Source organism: Leguminivora glycinivorella, chromosome 15 (assembly GCF_023078275.1).
Source record: "Leguminivora glycinivorella isolate SPB_JAAS2020 chromosome 15, LegGlyc_1.1, whole genome shotgun sequence".
Classification (NCBI taxonomy): Eukaryota; Metazoa; Arthropoda; class Insecta; order Lepidoptera; family Tortricidae; genus Leguminivora; species Leguminivora glycinivorella.
The window spans coordinates 18,216,030-18,239,112 of NC_062985.1; the positions used below are offsets into that span (position 1 = coordinate 18,216,030).

General features: G+C 41.8%; 1 protein-coding gene across 1 annotated transcript in view; it reads left to right on the plus strand.

Annotated features, from left to right (window-relative positions):
* The first annotated feature begins 1,050 nt into the window (after positions 1 to 1,050).
* The window catches only part of LOC125233832 (regulator of nonsense transcripts 1-like), a 41,577-nt gene continuing 19,544 nt past the window's right edge, over positions 1,051 to 23,083 (plus strand). The window contains exons 1-10 of the mRNA XM_048139965.1: positions 1,051 to 1,382; positions 1,460 to 1,647; positions 9,415 to 9,615; positions 10,571 to 10,641; positions 11,709 to 11,776; positions 12,389 to 12,504; positions 13,418 to 13,627; positions 14,040 to 14,210; positions 17,010 to 17,169; positions 18,267 to 18,533. Of these exons, the coding sequence (XP_047995922.1) occupies positions 1,203 to 1,382; positions 1,460 to 1,647; positions 9,415 to 9,615; positions 10,571 to 10,641; positions 11,709 to 11,776; positions 12,389 to 12,504; positions 13,418 to 13,627; positions 14,040 to 14,210; positions 17,010 to 17,169; positions 18,267 to 18,533 (1,632 nt within the window). The 5' untranslated portion in view covers positions 1,051 to 1,202. The remainder of the gene's footprint in view (positions 1,383 to 1,459; positions 1,648 to 9,414; positions 9,616 to 10,570; positions 10,642 to 11,708; positions 11,777 to 12,388; positions 12,505 to 13,417; positions 13,628 to 14,039; positions 14,211 to 17,009; positions 17,170 to 18,266; positions 18,534 to 23,083) is intronic.

Below are 23,083 nucleotides of genomic sequence, written 5' to 3' on the forward strand. Positions count from 1 at the left end.
CATGTAAAATCTGTGAAGCTGAAAATGGTGAACTTACCACCAGATGATGCTTGTTTACCACATACGTCTATTTAAAACGTAAAGCAAATAAAAAAAATCTGGATTTTCCACAAAAGTTATATACCTCAGCTACACACTCGACGACCGGCGTGGGAAGTAGCGAGGGAAGTAGGCAGAGGCATAGTGTGGCCGCCGCGCTACTCATCATGCCGCTCGTCATGCTCCTCGTCATGCCCACCGCTCCCTATTTTGTCGTTTTTTTGGCGCGAGTCAAAGGGCCGGCAACAACTTAGTGCGATTAATCGTGCGAGTAGGGCAGTGTGTGGCCGGAGAGGGTAACATCGCGGAAACGCGAGGAGCATAGTGTGGCAGAGGTAATAGGGTCGAGAAACGTGTAGATAACTCCATAGATTAAATATAAGATCATACCATCCCATACATTAAAATGCGACCGCCTAAGAACACGCATACCTACACTACACCACACAAAGATGGCGCCACATAAAATACCTTGTTGCCATCGATTATTTGTAGATTGGCGTTAAGTGTCACTTTCGAGCCATAAATCTATGTCAAAAGTGACATCCACAAGTATAAGCTACAAGACATTTTTTTTGTGGCGCCATCTATGTGTGGTGTAGTGTGTGCGCGTTCTTAGGCGGTCGCATTTTAATGTATGGGATGGTATAATCCTCTTATATTTAATCTATGATAACTCTTATATTCGAAGCATATTCGCGCCTGACGGCGATTTGCCGATTTGATATCAAATCCAGATCAAATCAAAGGATGATCCTTTGAGTGCCATCTAGTCGATAACATGTTGAATTTCTTCTCAGTGTTGCCAAAGTGAATAACTAAACAAAAGCTGAATGTAATATGTCAGAAAATTAATATCATTATTTACAGAAAATTTATAACTAAATTATGAAACAAATCATTACAGTGAAAATTTTGTAGTATATTATTGTTAGTAATATTTTCAAAGGTACAAAATAATTGAAGGTGATTTCGTAATCGAAAACAAACTTTCAGTGCTACCAACATACCAACAACTAACATGGCGTATTTTCCTATTCGTCATTCTTTCCTAGTCGTTTGATAATTATTGCGTGGCTGTTATGGGAGGATTGTTTTATCGTTCTGTTATTAATCTTTTTGACACGTTTTCCAAATTTTAACTAAAATTACTATACACCACCATGAGCGTCGACGCGTATGGACCGAGCTCCCAAACGCTCACATTCCTGGATACTGAAGAAGCTGATCTTATAGGAGCTGATACTCAAGGATCGGAGTTCGAGTTTACTGATTTCACGCTCCCTTCGCAGAGCCAAACTCAGGCTTCGCAGCATGATCATGGTCTAACCACTACCAACCAGGTCAGTAGCTGTAAACTAGTGCACCTAACCTCGTTTTATTTACTCGTTTTGATTACACCATATGATTTCTGTTGTAGGTTAACGGCTTAGGTCGTTTGGATCTGAGTTCTAAGGTCTCTTCTGTTACTAATGCGATAGCAGAGTTGCAATTTGAGGAAGAGGATGAAGCGCTGTACAGTAGCAAAGAACTGCCTGACCATGCTTGCAAGTACTGCGGTATCCACGACCCTGCCACCGTAGTGATGTGCAATATATGCAACAAGTGGTATGTTTATTAATTATTGCTTTGTTCTACTGTTTTTATCTCCCAGATTTTAAAATGACGCAAAGAAGTAATCATTAGGTACCTCTACTGCTTAAATACCAATTCAATACCAGAAATGATACTCCAGCCAGGCAAAATAAAGTAACTCTATATGTAACGTTTGTATTAAGGGGATATATAATAAGATTTATAAGTAGATTATAATAGTAAACAGTTTAACTTTTAAATGAACTGAAACCAGTCTTATTTACACAACTGTCTTATACATATTAAAGTGGTGGTAAAATGACTTAAATTGGCTATTTTTGTTTAACAAACTGAAATTTACGCCATAAAAAGTCTTATCAGTAAAATGAAAGTTCTAAAATTCTATAAATGTAAAACTATTAACTATGATAACAACTAGGTACTGCAAAAAATGTATATTGTGTGTGAATGGACTGTATGGACATACATTTTGAAGTAAAATTAGCATAACAGTTTTTGTTGCGTGCTTGTCAAAACTGTTTATTACTTGTCCAATTTGTCCATGGCATAGAAAAATAAATTACTTAACACTTAGGTACACTTCTAGGAGGCATGGCCTAACAACATACTTCCTGTATGGTAGTGAATGCATATGCATATTATGTAAAGTATATGCATCACTGGCAGTGAATGTAGCTAACCTTACAGTGCTCACTTCTTACATAGCTTTCATTGTTTTAAGTAATAACTTATTTTTAACTGCTACGTCAGCCATTGGCGAGCACACCTGAGACAGCAACGGACTTGAAAGCAGTGGCCGTATCGGCCGTGGAGTCATTATTATTATCAGTATTTATTTTCATTCTCTAGGCTACTAGGTTTTTTACAATATGTATATAAAAATAAAATATAAAAACATTTACAATACAATATAAAAACATATAAACATATTATAAAAAACCTAACCTAGGGTGCCGCCAGCAGCGGGGCAGGGCCCAAGCTGCCGGTGGTTAGGGCTGCAGAGAGAGGAACCATCGGACTATCCGCGCCGTGTCCAAGATCACTGCCTTCTGCATCTGGCCCTTGATCCAGCCACCTAGCGAGAGTCTCTTAAGATGTTGGTCGAGACTCTTCGCTATGAGACCGTTCGCTGAAACGACTATCGGAACAATGATCGTTGAATCAACATCCCACATGGCGGTTATCTCGTGAGCCAAGTCTAGGTACTTACTGGACTTGTCCTTCTCGGCTTTCACGAGATTCTCATCATGGGGGATGGTGATGTCAACGAGCACGGCCCGGCGTTGCGGTCGATCTATTATCACAATGTCAGGCTTATTGGCTACAATAGTCCTGTCAGTGATAATAGATCGATCCCAATAGAGCGTGGCACGACCATTTTCAAGAACTGGCGCAGGCAAGTACTTGTAGTACGGTACTTCGCGGTCCACAAGGCCGTATTGAAGAGCAAGTTGCTGGTGAATAATCCTGGCTACGAGATTATGTCTGTGCAAGTACTCGCCGTTAGCAAGATGAGAACAACCGGAAATGATATGCCTGAGTGACTCTCCGGGACGGCGGCATGCCCGACAAATGTCGACCGTACCGTCCTTCAGGATATATTTCCGGTAGTTGTTCGTCATCATAACTTCGTCCGCAATTGCACAGGCAAAACCCTCGGTTTCTCCGAAGAGGTCCCCGAATCGTAACCAGTTCACCGATGCGAGCAGGTCTACATCGGGTCCCGTGAGGGCCTTGTAGAATCGCCCGTGTAGCTGCTTGCTCTCCCATACCGCCTTGCGGTCCGCAGTACTTAGTACCACAGGTTTGCGCCAGTTCTCTTTCGCCAAGGAGAGCGGCGTGAGGTTTCCGTCAACTGCCACCACATCACGATGCATCCCACACTCGTTGTTAAGGAAGTAATTCCTGAGATTGTACACCTCACGGTTGTGGAGATCTTTGGCGTTTAGGAAGCCTCGACCTCCGCACTTCCGTGGGATGTACAATCTCATAATAGACGAGCGCGGGTGTAACATACGATGTGTGGTAAGCAGTGAACGGACCCTCCGATCCAGGGCGTCCAGCTCAGTCTGGGTCCACCGTAGTATGCCAAAGGAGTATGTGAGAAGAGGCATTACCCAGGCGTTAAAGGCGCGTACTTTGTTGCCTCCTGACAAAAGACTGTTAAGGACTTTTGTGAGCCGACTGAAAAAGCGCTCCTTCACCGACCGTCTAATGCCAACATCCTCAATACCCAACGACTGTGACATACCAAGGTACTTATAGGTTTCTGATTCAGAGATAGATCTGAACGACATCGTCTCAGAAAGTTGTAAATTTTCTGAATTTACAACCACCCCCCGCTGTACATGCATGACCGCACACTTATCGACACCGAACTCCATTCTGATGGCGGTACTGAAAACTTCTGTGGTTTTCAATAGCACCATCAGGTCTTGGGTGTTCGGTGCAAATAGTTTGAGATCGTCCATGTACAGAAGGTGAGAGATGACTTCACCCTCTCTCCGAAGCCGGCAACCTAGCCCAGAATCCTTCAGCAGCGTGCTGAGGGGATTCAGAGCTAGGCAGAACCATAATGGACTCAAACTGTCACCCTGGAATATTCCTCGCTCAATCCTTATGAAGTCCTGCGGGCCAGGGGGCCATCCCTGCCTCCTGGTTGACGAAGGACTGTGATCCACTGCCTCATACATGCAGCCAGGAAGGATATTAAAGCTGCATCAAGTTTATACAGCTCCAATACCCTTCTCAGCCATGAATGAGGCACCGAATCATAGGCCTTCTTATAGTCAATCCAAGCGGCCGAGATGGCCCCCTTGTTCCGCCGAACTTGTTGGCAGATGGTCATGTCTATGAGGAGGAGCTCTTTAGTACCACGGGACCCAACCCTACATCCATTTTGAGCGGGAGCCAGAATGTTGTTAGCGACAATATGCGCGTTAATTTTTGCTCTCAAAATGGATGTAAGGAGCTTGTAAAGTGTAGGCAAGCACGTAATGGGTCTGTAGTTTTTTGCTTCCGTGGTACTACCGGACTTATAGAGCAGGAAAGTAACACCAGTTGTTAGGGAAGGTGGGAGAGAACCAAGATCGAGGGCTTGTTGAAATTGCGTTGCCAAACGCGAGTGCGAGCATCGAAACCATTTTAGCCAGAAGTTGTGCAATCCGTCCGGTCCAGGACTTTTCCAGTTCTGGGTCGTACGGGTAGCACAACTTACGTCGTCGGGGCTGATGGTGATAGCCCCCATAGGTTCGATGTTCTCGCACTCGCGTTCGACAACGGTCATCCACTCACTCTCCGTGTGTTCGACGGGCACCGACCAGATGCTACGCCAGAAATCAGACATGGCAGTAGCATCCGGCAGCCGCACGTCAGACACACGAGGGTCGGTTTCCTCCCACCTTCGGTATACTTTCCTTTGGTCGCTTTGAAAAAGACGATTCTGCTGGAATCGGTCCACACGCTTTCTGTAGCGGCGAATACGGCTTGCCCATGCATAGACTTTCTGCTTCAGGAAGTCGATGCGCTCTGTGACATTGGCCAAATAGTCGCGGGGCCTGATGTCCGTCCCCGCGAATGCCTGGTTCACAAAACGCATTACTCGAGGGCGATTATTACCCCTCTGAAGCAGATCAGCTTTGCAATGAGAGTCCTAAACGAGTTGATACGACGCTCGATCCGTACTTGCCATGCAGGGACACCTCCGGCGGTCCTAGTTGCACGGTCAGCGTCCGGAAACTTGACTCGAGCAACACGGCACGCCGCGATGGCTCCGCAGTACATGATCGAGTGTGTATCATCTAGATCTTTACTAGTCCGTATAAATGGCTCTAGTAAAGCGTTTAAGGCTCCCATTAACGCTAGATTGCGTCTATTCATAGGCAGACGTGGTAATCGTGGCCTAGGATTGTTTGTGGAGCGATACTGCGTAATCGCCTCTTCCAAAGACCTCCTCAGTTGCTCATTAGCAGGCTCACTCACGCTCTGACTCGCGAAGTCCCCGCCGTCGTTACCGGAATCAACCCGCGGCGCATCCGGTGCCAGGTCGGGTTCGGGCACCGGGTCCGGCGACATGGCGGGCAAATTCCGCCCCGAGGCGGGGTCCGCGCGAGCAGCGAGAGCCTCCTGGCGAAGCCGATCAAGTGTGGCGTCATCCAACCGCCTTGACCGCTGAATGACGCGCACCTGATCCGATAGTCGCTGCTCCGATACGGTGGTGGTGGGTTCAAGCGTCTGAAACAGAAGCAGCATTCTTGGACGATACGCTGACAGCCTAGTTCCCCCCTCTGTAGCCCCATAGTACGCTCGCATGACGTTCTCGTTCATCAACTGAGACCATCTCATGCGGCGCACTACACCACCGGCAGCGGGAGCCGTGGGCGGGGCAGGATGTCCCGCAGGCCCCAAGCGTGCCGGCAGCGGTGGCCGCCCTCGTCGCGCAGGTGGTCGTGGCGGCGGTGGCGGCGGCCCGCTCTCGTCGCTCGACTCGCTGGTGTCAGCCGCGGCGGTGGCGAACTCGTCGCTCGACGGCGGTTGCGAGGAGACGGACGAGGCGGGCGAGGGTGGTGGAGTATAATAATAATAATAATAATTATTATAATCTTTTTAAGATTTCTCTTTCTCAGCCTTATTATTATTATTTTTAACCGACTTCAAAAAAGGAGGAGGTTCTCAATTCGACTGAATTTTTTTTTTTTTGTATGTATGTTACTCGATATCTCCGACAATCGTGAAACGATTTTCAAAATTCTTTTTAACCTCTCGTATGCCACAATTATTTTTTTCATATGGTTTCCTCGTATGCGGATCCTGCATATGAGTGGTTAACCTGGTTTTTATGCATGGAATGAACACTACACTTTGTACCTCTAGGACATAATCTACCTAATGCTAAAAATTAAAATTTTGAAAAAAAGGCTAAGAACACTCCCGACTAATTCATCTTTCAAATAATAAAAATCTAAATTGGTTCATCAGTTCGGGAACTACGATGCCACAAACAGACACGCACACAGACAGACAGACATGTCAAACTTATAACACCCTGTTGCTTTTGCGGGGGTTAAAAATCACTGTTGAGTTGTGTCAGTTTTGTTCTAAAGGTGTGACTTATATATTTTATCCATCCTTCCACTGGTCCTTCAAAATATTATATTTTGGGTGTAGAAAAAGTTTGCCCACCACTTCGCTTTGCCATGCTGCCACTTAGATAGACAAATGTGACGTATAAATCACTTAGTTGAAATGCTGTAGAGCTCAGGGTATAACAATAAATGGATGCAACTGGAAGAGGCCTTTACCTCATAAAGGGTTCTGGTGTGACATTATTTTAATAGTTAAGATATATATTTTTCCAATTTCTGTAATATTTCACTGTCTAACTAGAAATAAAAGGCTTTTTTATTTTATTATCAGAGTATAACATGTGCATAATATCTGTTATAATTAACATACTGTGATTACAAGGTCTACATTGATAACAGTAAATTTATGTCTTGCCTTGTATATCAATAGTAGATAGTACTGATAGTAATCAATTGCATGGTCACATAAACGGTTGTCTATTGTTTGCCCGACAGTCATTTAACATAATATTCATTTGCCCGAATCTAACTTGCCTGAATTTCATTTGCCCGAATGATTTGTTTACCATAAAAATCATATGACATACTCGTTGTTTATCCGAATATTACCTTCCATAATCATACAATGCCATACTATTTGTTAGCCATATTATTAAGTGCAATAATATGGTTTCATAGAATATTCAAACGCCATAAGCAATTATTGCCATATTAATTGTTGCCCATATTATTACCTAACCTAACCTACTTTCTGATAGCAGTTTCATTTTCCAGGGGTCACAGTTCTAACCTAACCTAACCTACTTTTCCAGCAGTTTCATTCTCCAGGGAGTCACAGTTCTAACCTAACCTAACCTACTTTCTGATAGCAGTTTCATTTTTTAGGGGGTCACAGTTCTAACCTAACCTAACCTACTGTCTGATAGTATTTTCATTTTCCGGGGGGTCACAATTCTAACCTAACCTAACCTACTTTTCAAGCAGTTTCCTTTTCCAGAGGTTCACAGTTCTAACCTAACCTAACCTACTTTCTGATAGCAGTTTCATTTTCCAGGGGGTCACAGTTCTAACCTAACCTAACCTACTTTCTGATAGCAGTTTCATTCTCTAGTCCTTCTAGTACCTATTATAGTAGTTTTCGATTCTGCCAAAGCACATTATGGAAATTGACTTTTCTGGACGCTAATTTGTATGACAAATGATGGTATGGAATGTGGTAATTACGGATTTCGACGATTCTGACAAATGACATTATGGAAATTGACTTTATGGGAAACAAAGTTTCTGGCACTAGATTAATATAGTAAACAATGATTATGGCATAAGATGTTATGAGAAACAATATTATGATTGTTGAATAGGATGGCAAATAAAATTATGGCAAATGAAATTCTGGCAAATGGGGGTATCCCCACATAAACATATGAATCCTCTAATCTAAGTTTACTTCTGTGAACTAGAAAGAACAAACTCGAAAATCTTATACAAAATATGGGTAATGATGACTTAAATTAGTGGCTGCAGCGAAGGTGTTAAAGGTTCCCAAAGTTCACTAGGCCAGACCCACATAACAAAACAACCAAATTTTATGCCCTACTCATAGCCATCTTAATGAAGACTGTAAAGAGGCATAGTTATTATTGATAGCACCTATTATATATTCTGTGGCAGCACTCCAATTTCTTAGTAGTTTCAGACCCACTCTTAGTTTAACCCCTCCTATGCGGCCTGTCAAATTTGATCATAGAATAAGTGACCTTGACATTTAAAATCATCGTCCTCCTTGCGTTATCCCGGCATTTGCCACGGCTCATGGGAGCCTGGGGTCCGCTTTGACAACTAATCCCAAGATTTGGCGTAGGCACTAGTTTTTACGAAAGCGACTGCCATCTGACCTTCCAACTCGAAGGTAACTAGGCCTTATTGGAATTAGTCCGGTTTCCTCACGATGTTTTCCTTCACCGAAAAGCGACTGGCAAATATCAAATGACATTTCGCACATAAGTTTCGAAAAACATTGAGTTTTTACGAGCCAGGGTTCGAACCCGCGACCTCCGGATCGTAAGGCGCACGCTCTTAACGCTAGGCCACCGGCGCCTTGACATTTAAAATATTAGATTAAAACTCCCAATAATACCAAGCACTGATCCTTAATTTTAAGTATTGGCTACAACATGTTTCCTGCGTAAACATTCGCATTTCATGGATAGGCGGAACTAATAGAGTTAAGTAGCCTTATCGCATGATTATATTATTAGTAAGCAACGATATAGATTATAAACTTAGTGCACATTTGCCATTGTATTGTCACTGAATATGCGAATGTTTCATACTGTTTCAGGCCGTCTCATTACAATAAACATGATGCTAAAGTATTATGCACTATGGCAATCAACATTTTGACCGACAGTTTTGAGTGCCAAGAAATCGAACTTCTAATGAACTAAGTTTCAGTTTATTGAAAATAGAAAATTGAAATTGTGTTTAACAGTTAGGGCCTTGAATGTTAATATACGCCATTTTTTTAACGTGAAATTTTACAAAGATGTTTAAATTTATCTGGGACAGATTTGAGTTGAGTCCGTGAAAAAGTTGATTCATTCACCCACAGTTGTTTTTGAAATGTTTCTAAAAGTGACCTATTTTCATTGATTTCTAGTGTAAACCAATACACAAGTATCTTCTCTCTTTGTAGGTTCTGCAATGGCCGTGGCAACACCTCTGGCTCTCATATCATCAACCACCTAGTGCGTGCTAAGCATAAAGAGGCAGCTCTCCACCGCGACGGGCCACTGGGGGAGACCCTGCTTGAATGCTACTCTTGTGGTGCAAGGAACGTGTTTGTTCTGGGCTTTATTCCTGCCAAGGCCGACTCTGTTGTGGTGTTGCTGTGTCGGTAAGTTATCCATTGACTAATTTGTAGACAACCTACTCCACAAAATTAGAATTTTGAAAGAAACCCCTACATAGTAGACCGATTTTAATCAAACATTGCTTATAACACTTCCGACTAATTCAGCTTTCAAATAGAAAAAACGAATTCTAAATCGGTTTATTCATTCGAATGCTGCGATGCCACAGACACGACAAACTCATATAACACCCAGTCTTTTTTGCGTCGGGGGTTAAAAACAGCCTGGTCCACACAGAGCGAACAGGCTCGCGAGTCAATAGCCGCCTTTACACAGTCGCTCTATACGCGTCACGTCGCGTACAGGATAACGCGCGGTTATCTAACCCTGTGCGCGCGATTTCGTGTTGTTAGTTTTTAAGGTTCACGTTCTTTCGCGCGTGATTGCGTGTCGAAGTTTTTGAGAATTTCGTTGCGAGAGCGTACGTTTAAAGGCTAATCGTGCGCGATAGAACGCGTTATTATTGTTTATTGTTATTAATAGTATCGATTTGTAAAGAGCAAGTAATTCAACCACTAATTCTTTAGTCCACGAGCGTATGTCTGCCATCTTGCGCGCGCGAATGAACGTACGTGTAAAGACAACCTCAACCACGCGATTGCACGCCCGCTCCAGCGCACGTAATCGCGCGGTCTTTCTATCCCCTTCCCGCCAGCTTTACACTCGCATTCTTTCACACGCGATTGCTGTATCGCGCGATAAAGCGTCTGTGTAAAGGCGGCTAATTCCTTCACACAGAAAACATCCAGTGTAGACGTGCCTACTCTCGGCCGAGAGACGTCTACATAGCAAGTTGAGGATACTGCCTTACGACGTGCCTCGCTCTGTATAGACCCGGCTTATGTTGGACGCGTGCCTCACTCAGTGTGGACCGCATATTCATCTAGCGAAAATTAGTTGTAATAATAAATGTTATAAATGAAATATTTTTTGTTTTAGTCAACCTTGCGCGGCACAGAGTTCCCTCAAGGACATGAACTGGGACCAGGAGCAATGGAAGCCATTGATTTGTGAGTATATTATAATATTTAACTTTTATAATTGTTTATTTTTAAAGAACAAGAGACTAAGGACATCTACTGGTAGATAAAATCCTTTGCACTCCTTTTGAATCATTTTTTTTAGTATGTTATCTAAAAATACAAATCTTTCCTTCACGATGTACAAACTACTCAGGCTTAGGGCCAGGCCTTAGGGAAGTTATAATAATTAATTCTAAATCAGTCCAGGCAGGCAAGCATGATCGTGTGATAAACGATACATCGTCAGCCGGTCCTTTTCGCTCGCACCTATGCAATAAAGTTTATCCTACTATAGTGTGCTACGCCTGCAGTAATATTTAATCAGGCATCCTTACCAAGTTATCACTACTCAAAATGCTAAATAATGTGTAAACCACAAAGGTCAGCCAATCTCATGAATATTCCATGAAATGTCTATGACTATAATATATGGAGTTTTTGCCCATTTTTTACCGCATGATTGGAAAAAATATGGAGATATAAACTTGTGATAGTTAAAATATTTAAATAGATATTTCGAGGAACGAAACGCTTCAGCGTAAGCTTAATGTTAGATTTTACTATAGCGAGATGTAGAATTTTATTATTTTCCATAACATCTGTCAGATTTAACAAGATTTTGTCTCTATGCATCCTGTTAATACATATTACCTACAGAGGGAAAAAACATACCTAATCAAAGTTTGCGGTAGGTATAATATTGGAAAGTTTGAATAAGGCGCGGAGAATCGATCTTTCATGCCTAGTTACACTACACTATTTCGAATTTAACCTTCCTATTGCGCTGACAAATCTGGCTTGCTAGACTATAAAGGTGATGTTACACGGGCAACACAATTGCCAGCAATTCACATGCGATTGCCGCAGTTTTTTTTTTATTATTATAAATGAGCTTACTCTTGGCCACAGACTAACCGAAGGCAAAGACGTGGCCTACGATGTAGTCAGTTAGTTGGTGCGTATTGAACAAACGCGGCAACGGTATGTGAATTGCTGGCAATTCTGTTGCCCGTGTAACAGGACCGTAAAAAATAATAAGTTGTTTCAATTTACAGCGGACCGCGCTTTCCTGTCTTGGCTGGTCAAAGTGCCGTCTGAAGCTGAACAGATGAGGGCCCGTCAAGTAAGCTATTATTTACATTTATTTACATATATAAACTGGTGGCCTAGCGGTAAGAGCGCGCGACTTTCGGGTTCGAACCCGTCTCGTACCGATGATTTTTGCTGAACTTATAAAAAAAAAACATTTATTTCAAGCTTCTTGGCTCATAATATTGTCACATCCAACATAACACAAATAATATATACAATAAAAATCACAATATTTACATTAAATCAACATTACATAATTAAATTACATTATATATTAAATTTAACTATCAGTAACCTATTCCCTTCTTAATTACATGCCAGTCGCTTTTCGGTGAAGGAAAACGTCGTGAGGAAACCGGACTAATTCCAATAAGGCCTAGTTACCCTTTGGGTTGGAAGGTCAGATGACAGTCGCTTTCGTAAAAACTAGTGCTTACGCCAAATTTTGGGATTAGTTGTCAAAGCGGACCCCAGGCTCCCATGAGCCGTGGCAATGCCGGGATAACGCAAGGAGGATGGTGATGATATAAACTTTTATTTAAACAAATGGCTGACTTAGTACCTGGTGGCATTTTCTACCAGTAATTTAAATCTCATTTACACAATCATAGATGCCTGATTCAGGTCTTGGTGTTTTTGTCAGGTGACCCCGCAGCAGATCGGACGTCTGGAAGAACTGTGGCGTGACAACGTGGACGCCACCTTCCAAGACCTGGAGAAGCCAGGCGTGGACGAGGAGCCTCACCAGGTGCTGCTCAGGTACACTGCAATTCCACCTTAATGTCCCAAAAGCTTAAAATTACAAATTATGCTTTTAAACCAACCTCCGACGTTTCAAGGACGGAATTGTCCCCGTGATCTCGGAGCAGACTGGCTAAAGTTGACAATAACATCTAGCTGTACCAGTTTTTCGAACTACCCGCACTGGTATTATTAAATTAAAACCACTGGATTGAACTGCATAATCCCAAAGTCCTTTCAACTGAACGTCTTTACTATAGCAGGAAAGTACGTGAAGCGATTGAAATCAGGAAACATCGTAATTTCAATCAAAATGAAGGGCAAGGGATTTCATCTTCGTGGAATCCAGTGATTAGCAAGTGTAAACGTGAGAAAACTTCCCGTCTCATACCATCGGATGTCGTGAGTGTTGTATGTAGGCAGAGTGGCAACCCCAGCGTAAAAGTGACTGATGACAATCAAGTGCGGGTAGTTCGAAAAACTCGTACAGCTAGAAGATGTTGATACAACTCCCAGCCAGTCTACCCGTGACCACGGACGTAATGTCATGTCCGAAACGTCGGGTTAAATATAAAACGTAAGTTTTACGCGATTAAGTCCCGTTTTAATTTAATAATATGAGTGAAGATCGTGTTAGTTTAAATCAATATACCCGCACTGGGTCCCTAAGTCCCGCTTCCCGCTTGAAAGTTTTGTGCACTAGGGATGTCACCTTGTCGACACACAACACTCACGATATTCGGTTTGTAATTTTAAGTATAATTACGTAAAAATCGTGGTGTGACCCAATAGCTTGTATGGAAGACAGAATTCTTGTCTAAAAAGCGATGCTTTAGTGATAAGGATGTCTTTTATTTTTAGTATAACGTCAGATCATTATGACTAAAATATTTGCTTTTAAAGAATTTTAATCACCATCATTTTGTCACAGATACGAAGATGGCTATCAATACCAAAACATCTTCGGCCCACTGGTCAAGCTTGAAGCGGACTATGACAAGAGGCTAAAAGAGTCTCAAACGCAAGAGGGCATCGAAGTTCGCTGGGACGTCGGGCTTAACAAGAAAACCATTGCCTACTTCACCCTGGCGAAGACTGACAGTGATATGAAGCTGATGCATGGAGATGAGCTAAGGCTGAGGTATGAATAACCTAACCACAAAATAAAAATTTTGAAAAAACCTCCGACCGCGACATAGTAGACCGATTTTCATGAAACATGGCTAAGAACACTCCCGACTAACTCCGCTTTCAGACAAAAAAAAACTAAATCTAAATCGGTTCATCCGTTCGGGAGCTACGATGCCACAGACAGACAGACACGTCAAACTTATAACACCCCGTCGTTTTTGCGTCGGGGGTTAAAAATTGTTCATCGGAAATTGTGGAATGCTTCTTACAAGCTACAATAAGAACACTCAAGTCATTCACTTTTTACCAGACTTAACATTACTGCACACTATGACCACTTTTCATGGTAGCTTTCGATATGCCGCTACAACATGTTGGAACAATTTTCCGCCGCCAACAAACTACAAGTCTATTTTTTCCAGATACGTGGGCGAGCTGCACAAGCCCTGGGCGGGCGTGGGCCACGTGATCAAAGTCCCTGATAACTATGGGGACGACGTCGGGCTCGAACTGAAATCCGGAGCCGGCGCGCCAGCAGACTGCACCGCCAGCTTCGTAGTGGACTTCATATGGAAGAGCACCAGCTTCGACCGGTGAGCGCTAGTGCGTAGTGTGTGGGCAGTGGGCACATCAAAGAGCACCAGCTTAGACTGGAGAGACTCTAGTAGTCTCACCCCCTTGTTCATAAACGTACTCTAAAGTTATCAAGCGGATAAAGTTCGTTTGTCCCTTTCTGACGTATTGGTGTGATAGAAAAGGACAAACGTAGTTTATCGGCTTCATAACTTTAGAGTACGTTTATGAATAAGGGGGTTAATATATAAAAGAAGAACCTGACTGACTAACTGACATATCAACGTACGGCCAAAACCACTGATCCAAATTTGGCACGTAAGTTCCTTCACTACATAGTATAAAACAAAGTCGCTTTCTCTGTCCCTATGTCCCTATGTATGCTTAAATCTTTAAAACTACGCAACGGATTTTGATGCGGTTTTTTTAATAGATAGACTGATTATAGAGGAAGGTTTACATGTAGGTATAGTACCCGTGCGAAGCCGGGGCGGGTCGCTAGTACAAGATATAGAGAAGCACTAAGAAAGGATTTTTCCAAATTCACATCCTAAGGGGGTGAAATGGGGGTCCAAAGTTTAACGTTTGAATAAAATTACTAGGCTAGGTAATTATTAGGCATATAGAAGAACACCAGCTTCGTCAAATGATCCTCTCAAAAAACAATCCGGGTCCAGTTAGCTATATACGACATCACTAGTCTTCGATTGGATCAAAATGTAAGTATATCGGACATAACGTTCAATGCTCGTGATTTCAATGAATCGCTGAAACCTAGCCTACTTGGTTGCTTTAAAATTGTTTGTAAGGGCTACTGTGATATCAATGAATCTCTAGTTTTAAGTTGACGACCTCTCAGACGAGTTACCCCAGGGGCCAGAGGGGCAAATATTAGCTATACATTGTATTCCTAAGTTTCTTCCATCTCGTAAAGTATTAAATAATTGAACCAAGAAACCTCTCGATTGTAAAACCCGATATAATAGGCTAGTTTCCTACTAGTCAAATCAGCTTCTTTTTGATATGTTTAAAAATAACTAGTGTCCATTATTTTTTTCTAATAGGCTACTTGCCTCCTAGCCAAATCAGCTTCTTTTTAAGAACTGTCAAAACGAATTTGAACGATTTGCTAATATGGAATTTATATGAAATCGAATTGAGTGACGTCACGGTCAACTCAGCAGCCCTAGCACATGATGGCCGCGAGAGTATGTCGCCGCGAGATAGACTACTTGGCCTTATGTCATTAATACAATTAGACAAAGACGTCTCATCTATCTCGCGGCGACATACTCCCGCGGCCATCATGTGCTAGGCCTACTGATACTTTATATATTTCTACCTGACTTTTTAAATAGATATTGGATTTAAAAATAACTTCTGTCCATGTTTTTCTTATAATTATCTAATGCTTTATTTCGTGCATGGTATAAAATATTTTATTTTAACTACAGTCAAGTTCCCTATTATGTGGTGCTTTATTTCCTGCACTGCATTAAATATTTTATTGGGTTGGTAAGAAAGTAATGAGCGAATCATAACCAATATTGTAATTTTTATTTAATTTATTATTTTAATCATTTATCAAAAATATAACGGCCTTCGTTATCTACTACTTGTCTCCATCGTTCTGGTAAAGAATGAATAGCATCGGCGAAGAAGTTCTTAGGTTTAGATTAAAAAAACTCAGCTATGTACTGTCGTAGATGGGCTTGATCATCGAACTTTTTTTCATTCAAGGCATTGCTTAGCGATCTGAACAATGCGTAATCCGTAGGTGCCAAGTCTGGAGAGTACGGTGGATGAGGTATCACTTTCCAACCTAGCTCCAATAGCTTTAGCCGAGTCACTTTTGCAATGTGTGGGCGAGCATTGTCGTGTAAGAAAAAAACTTTAGCATGCTGTGGACGATTCTGACAGATTTTTTGGTTTAAATTTTCAAGCTGATTACAGTATACTGATGCGGTAACAGTCATTCCACTTGGTAGGAGTTCCCAGTGAATAATACCATGAATATCCCACCAAACGGACAGCATAACTTTTTTCGGGTGAGGCTCTGTTTTTGGTGCCTCTATTCCTTTCTCGTTTGGAGCTAGCCACTGACGTTTGCATGTGTGATTTATATATAAGACCCATTTTTCATCTTCAGTGATAAGATGGTCCAACCAGTTAAATGTGCGGCGAAAAGACAGAAGTTGTATGCAGATATCGGCACGGCAGTTTAGTTGATGTCTATCAAGTTCGTGCGGTATCCAAACACTGTATTTGTAGTTTTTTCCCAACTCGTGTAAATGTGTTTCTATGGTGACATGAGAGCAGCCTAACTCGGTAGCAAGAGTACGACTCGTTAGCCTCGGATCTCCTTCAATTAAGGTTTTTAATTTGGCTACATCAATCTTCACCGGTCGACCAGACTTAGGTTGATCTGATAATGAAAAGTCGCCACTACGAAACCGCTGGAACCATCGTTTCGCCGTGGCCTCAGACACAACTTCAGGAGCAACACGCTGACATATATTACGCACTGCTTCGGCGGCTGAATGGCCAGACTGAAATTCATATAGTAAGCAATGCCTTACATGCACTTTTAATTCGTCCATTTTCTTCCTTATATTAGCTCGGCGACAGCTAGTGAATGACTGACGAGAAACTGTGCGACTCGCCCTTTATATACTTTCGACCATAGAAGATTCTAGAACTCTCTCAAAAATTTTATGTTAAATTCAATCGATCGCTCATTACTTTCTTACCAACCCAATATTTGAATATTATAGGAAACTAGCCTATTGAAACATAACTAACAAAAACCCTTCTTCCAGGATGCAACTGGCCCTCCGCAAGTTCGCCGTAGACGAGTCCTCTGTGTCCGGCTACATCTACCGCCGTCTGCTCGGCCATGAAGTCGATGAGGTGTTGTTCCGCGTGCACTTACCCAAGCACTTCAGCGCGCCGAATCTGCCCGACCTCAATCGATCCCAGGTTGGTGTACCACACAGAACTTTATTTATATAGAAGAAACAAGTTCATCTATTTGTATAGGGGCCGAGCGTGTCAAATTTTGTACTGAAGTTGTTTCTTGCCTGTAATTTTAAATATGTCTCAGGCTCTTGATTGTTCATAATTTTTGTGTTGTTGCAATTGAATATCACGTAACGAGGCATTTTTTATGTTTTGATTGACTTCAACTTACAAAAATTGACGCCCGAAAGCTGCAAGCTGCGATTAAAGACGGACAACTCAGTGGATTTCACTGAGTTCATTTGACACGCTAAGTAGATACGTTTGCTTGATCTATGGTATATATGACATCTATGGTGTCCATCATCATCATCATTTCAGCCATTAATCGGCCACTGCTGAGCATAGGCCTCCCTTCGTGTACGCTTATCCCGGTCCTGGGCTAATCTCATCCAGAAGTGCCCCGCAGTTTTTCGGATGTCGTCCACCCAACGAGCCAACGGATGCCAGGCGCTTCTTACATCCGATAGCGGCATTCCAGAGTGTCCACTTTCTGGAAAGTCAGGGAAGCTGATAGTGGTCATGGAAAGTCAGGGAAATGATTTGGAGGTCAGGGAAAAATTTGGCACCAAGAAAAAAAACAAAAAGTATTGAAAAATAATATGATTTCTTGGGTTGGCAACATACATGACAGCTAAGATGGATTCCCGGTAGTGATTTTAAGGCAACTTAGAATTGTCTCTTTAGACTTTTTGACTTTGCGTTGTCTCGGCATTTTGCCACGGCTCATGGGAGCCTGGGGTCCGCTTTGACAACTAGACCCGAGATTTGGCGTAGGCACTAGTTTTACGAAAGCGACTGCCATCTGACATTTCAACCCGAAGGGTAACTAGGCCTCACTAAACCTTTGTAAACTTAGGCGCTGATTACGCATTAACACATTCACTACTAGACATAAAATAGCACAATACGTCAGAAACCGGCCGCTTGTATGGCGAGAACCCGCCCAGTGGGTTCTCCGGCATCTGAGCAAAGTTTACGAGTGCCCACCAGGCGGGTTCTTGGTTGCGAAAGTGTAAAAAAAACTAGAAATAACAATGTTTTTTTTTTCCTCACAGGTGTACGCCGTAAAGCACGCTCTTCAGCGCCCCCTATCGCTCATCCAAGGCCCGCCCGGCACCGGCAAAACGGTCACTTCAGCCACCATCGTCTACCAACTCGTCCGGCAGTCCGGCGGCCCCGTGCTAGTGTGTGCACCCTCTAATACTGCTGTCGATCAACTGACTGAAAAAATTCATCGCACTGGGTTGAAGGTTGTGAGGCTGTGTGCCAAGTCGAGAGAAGCGATGGAGTCTTCGGTATCATTTTTGGCGTTGCATGAGCAGGTTAGTTACATTATACACGACTTTTCCTTCTAGAAGAATAGTTACCTTTTATTGTGTCGATATATTATACAATTTGATAGACTTCTTCTCTTAAATGCTTTGTCTAACACTGCGTATGCGTCTAAGTAGTAAATTCTTCGATATTAGAGATTACACGTGATTATACGTAGATACTACAGTCAAAAATTTGATGTACTTTCGCAAACAGGAATCGACCCAATGAAATGCAATTGCCTGTTATCATACGTACGGCAGCAGAGTTAGCACGTGATTGCTGCGAGATAGACTACCTGTAAGGACGTCATTAATACAATTAAAAGAAGATGTGTGACATACTCTCGCGGCAATCATGTGCTGGGCCTACAGTCAAACAGTGTTTTTTCAAAATAAATATTTACGACGATCCGTTTAACCCTTAAATGCATGATTTTTTTCTTTTAACGAGATATTAATATATGTGATAGACAATGGTTTTCTGACTCTGAGGAAAAAAAAATTAAGATCGATTTTTATACTAAATCAGAGTTAGAAGTTAAATAGGCAAAATCTTATTTATGTAAATATATCGTAATTAGTAAGTTTTATTTAAGGTGGCTCGCTTTCCATACCAAAAACATCTACCATTTATTTAGTCACCGCACACTACAACTAAATAAAAATATGCGCATACATCTACTATACATTATCCATCGTCGCAGTATTGAACGAAATACATTGTTTCATACAGAAATCATGGACAAATCCATGTGAATTTTTTATTTATTTTACGAAAATGTGCGTGCCAAATTTTGTGTACAGACACAGAGCCGTCATATTTCGCGCATTTTTAGTTGACATTGTCATCAGTGACACTTGGCTCTTGACAAGTAATTATTTAAAGATATTGGGTTACTTAACTCAAGCAGACTCAGAAATAATGACGCATTTTGGCAATAAAGATACATATCGTGTATTTCGACACTGCTAGTGTAAATCGAAATGGCGTCTCGGTCAAACGCATTGACTACGAAGCAGGAGATCTCGAGTTCTATTCCGGAGTCTTTTTTAATCATTTGAACTTTTTTTGTATTTATTAAGTTTTTTTTATATTTTTTAATAGAATAAATATTGTATTAAAAAAGACTCTTACTATATTTATTTCCTATTTTTTATTTTCATACAAAAATACAATACAATCTTTATTAAAAAACGCCTCTACGCGAGCTAACGGCCGTATCGGTTTCTAAACTATCTCAAGTGTAAATATCTAAAAAACATGTCAAACCAGCAAAGTGAAGTGCTTGTGAAGAAGTGCAAGGAAACACTCTGTAACCTGAAGAAAGAACAAGCTAACACTGCCGCGATGGTCCAAAATCTGACGAAAAAACTTTCGGATCAACATAAATTGATCGACATATTATCCGACCAAATTATGAAGCTAGAAGACATACACAAAAAAACACCTAAGCCCGCTCCAATAACATCAGTCTCTACCCGAGCAAAGGCAAAAGCTCTAGCCAGCAATAGCACCGCAAACGCTCAAACAACCAATGGGAAGTCGCCAATGCACGATAAGCCAATCAGCGACATCGACTCGCCGACCGCCCATACGCCAAAAGCAAAGGACTCGCCGCTCAAACGTAGCGACGTATTATCACCGCTAGCTAAAAATGATACCGTTACACCTAAAAATTCCAGCGTCGAAAACAGCAGGAATGACACGGGACACAACAAACGAAAAAGAGTATCCAGTCTCCTTATCAAAGGTACTGCTACAAACACCACAATCACTGGAGTCGCAGTCGACACAATGAAGCACGTCCATGGGTGCTTTTTTAGCAAGAACTCCAGCGCCGATAGTGTAAAAGATCACATGAACAGCATACATGAGGCAGAATACACAGTCGAACAAATTCCATCTAAACGTAACGACTATAAATCATATAAAATAAGCATACCGGAATCAGCGTACGAATACTTCATGACCCCATCATCGTGGCCGCTACATGTGTCTATAAACCAGTGGCAGCCCTTTCTTTACAAAAAAACATCACACGTCGAACATCAACCCTCAGCCAACTCCGAACGCGATGCCTAAGAAGATAAGTAAAAGTATAACAATCTGCCACCAAAACGTGAGAAGTTTAACGAGTAAAACACAACATCTCGAACTACTGCTTAGTAACGAACTCCAGTGTGACATTCTCTGCATCACGGAGCACTGGTTAAAATTACACGAAATCTGTCATATTTCCTTTCCAAATCACCAACTCGGGTCCAGCTACTGTAGGACTTCAATTGCACACGGCGGCTCAGCTATCTACGTAAAGAATAACCTTACTTATCAGGAACGATTAGACATTTGTAGTTTTTCCATTGAACATTTATGCGAAATATCATGTATCGAAATTTTAAAATCTAACATATTAATCACTTGTGTGTACCACTCCAATTTGACGAACTTTGAACCCTTTGTCAATTGTTTTGAATTACTACTTCAGAAACTTAACGAACAAAATAAGAAATGTATAATTATGGGTGACTTTAACATAGATTACTTAACTGACTCTAGTGACAGACGAAAAATGGAGGACTTAATCAGTTCTTACAGTTTTAAACAAGTGGTGACTTTCCCAACACGTGAAATAAGTACATCTAGCACGTGCCTAGATCACATCTACACAAACTGTTTAGTTGAGACACATGACATTCTCATATCTCCAGTCAACACACAGATATCCGATCACAATGCACAAAAAATTGTCATAAATCTCCAAACGGAGCGCACAATAAAATCACTTACCCGTAGCTTTTCAGAACACAATCTAGATGTCTTTAAAAACACTATCTCATCCATTGACTGGGCGAGTATAAATCAAAAACTACACAACAACCCAGTGGAACACTTAACACACATAACTAATGTTTTATCTAACTTATCGAATACTTGTTTTCCACTTAAACAAAATTCACACACTCGCACGAATAGCTGCCCGTGGTTAACGAACGATATCATTATGCAAAAGCAACTTTTATATGATTTGTTACATATGTATAAACCGAATATTACCGAAACGAATACCATCCTTCAAATTTTATCATTATCACTTAAACTCGAAGAGTCAATGAAACATGCAGAACGAAGTTATTACTATAACATGCTTGAACGTTCCACAAACGAACAAAAAACCTTATGGCAAATTGTTAACACATATACAGGCCGCGCGACAACTAATTACCGGTGCACTCTCGACGCGTTAAGGGATAGCACTGGAGCGCATTACCAATCGGCCAATCATAAGGCAAATGATATAAACACCTTTTTCCTATCTGCCGCCGCAACTGTCCACGCGCCTACCGCAAACCCGTTTTTAGCCTACACATTATTATGTAAGACGTCTGATCCAAGCAACACATCTGTATACTTACCTCCAATTACTGAAAAAGAGCTACATCAAACTGTTATGTATAAAATTGCATGTAAGAATACTTTTGATTTCTACAATATATCTACGAAATTACTTAAAGTGGCATTACCCTACCTGTTGAACCAATTAGTAGGTATTTTCAACGCCCTAATGAAACAAGGCACGTACCCATCGATTTTAAAAATGGTGAAGGTCGTACCTATCTATAAAGGCAAAGGTCAAAACGATGACATTAAAAACTATAGACCTATAAGCATAATCCCGGCAGTTGGAAAACTATTCGAATATTGTGTTTGCCAACGACTTACATCTTTTCTTGAACGTTTTGGCTTAATTAGCGACAAACAATATGCCTACAGGAAAAACAGGTCATGCATAAATGTCATACGCGAAACAATCCAAAAAATCATGGTTGCCAAAGAAAAATCGTCTCATGTTGCCATTTTGTTATGTGACATGACTCGCGCCTTCGATTTGTGTAACCACGAAGTACTAGGGAAAAAGATCCACCACTTAGGTATCCGTGGTCCTGCCCACCAACTGTTGTTGGAGTTCCTAAAAGACCGACAGCAAGTGGTGGCCTTAGACAACGGCCAGGTAAAATCCCATTTGGGCGGCATCGACATAGGAGTCCCACAGGGATCGTCTTTGGCTAATTTATGCTTCCTGATACAGGTCAATGACCTACCCTCAATTGTTCGTGGCGACATGTATTTATTCGCCGATGATGCATGCGACGTATTATCTGCCGATTCCGTACAAAGCCTAGAGGAAATTATAAGGACTGATATAAGAACAATGCAGAATTGGTTCTCTAATAACGGCCTAGTCTTAAACCTAGCTAAAACTCAACTCTTGCACATAAATCTGGGAGGAAAGCCTCCGAAACCTCTAAACATTCGCATAGATGACGCAAACATCGGACAAGTACACAACACAAAATTTCTCGGTGTCATTCTGGACTCTTCGCTTAAGTGGGACAAGCATATAGACGTCACATGTGGCAAACTCTCAGGGGCGTGTTTTGCACTAGGAAGGCTCGCTCACGTGCTACCTCCTAAGCAACTACGCTCCAGCTACTTCTCCCTATTCCACTCGACCATGTGCTACGGCCTTGAACTGTGGGGAACAGCAGCAGAATGG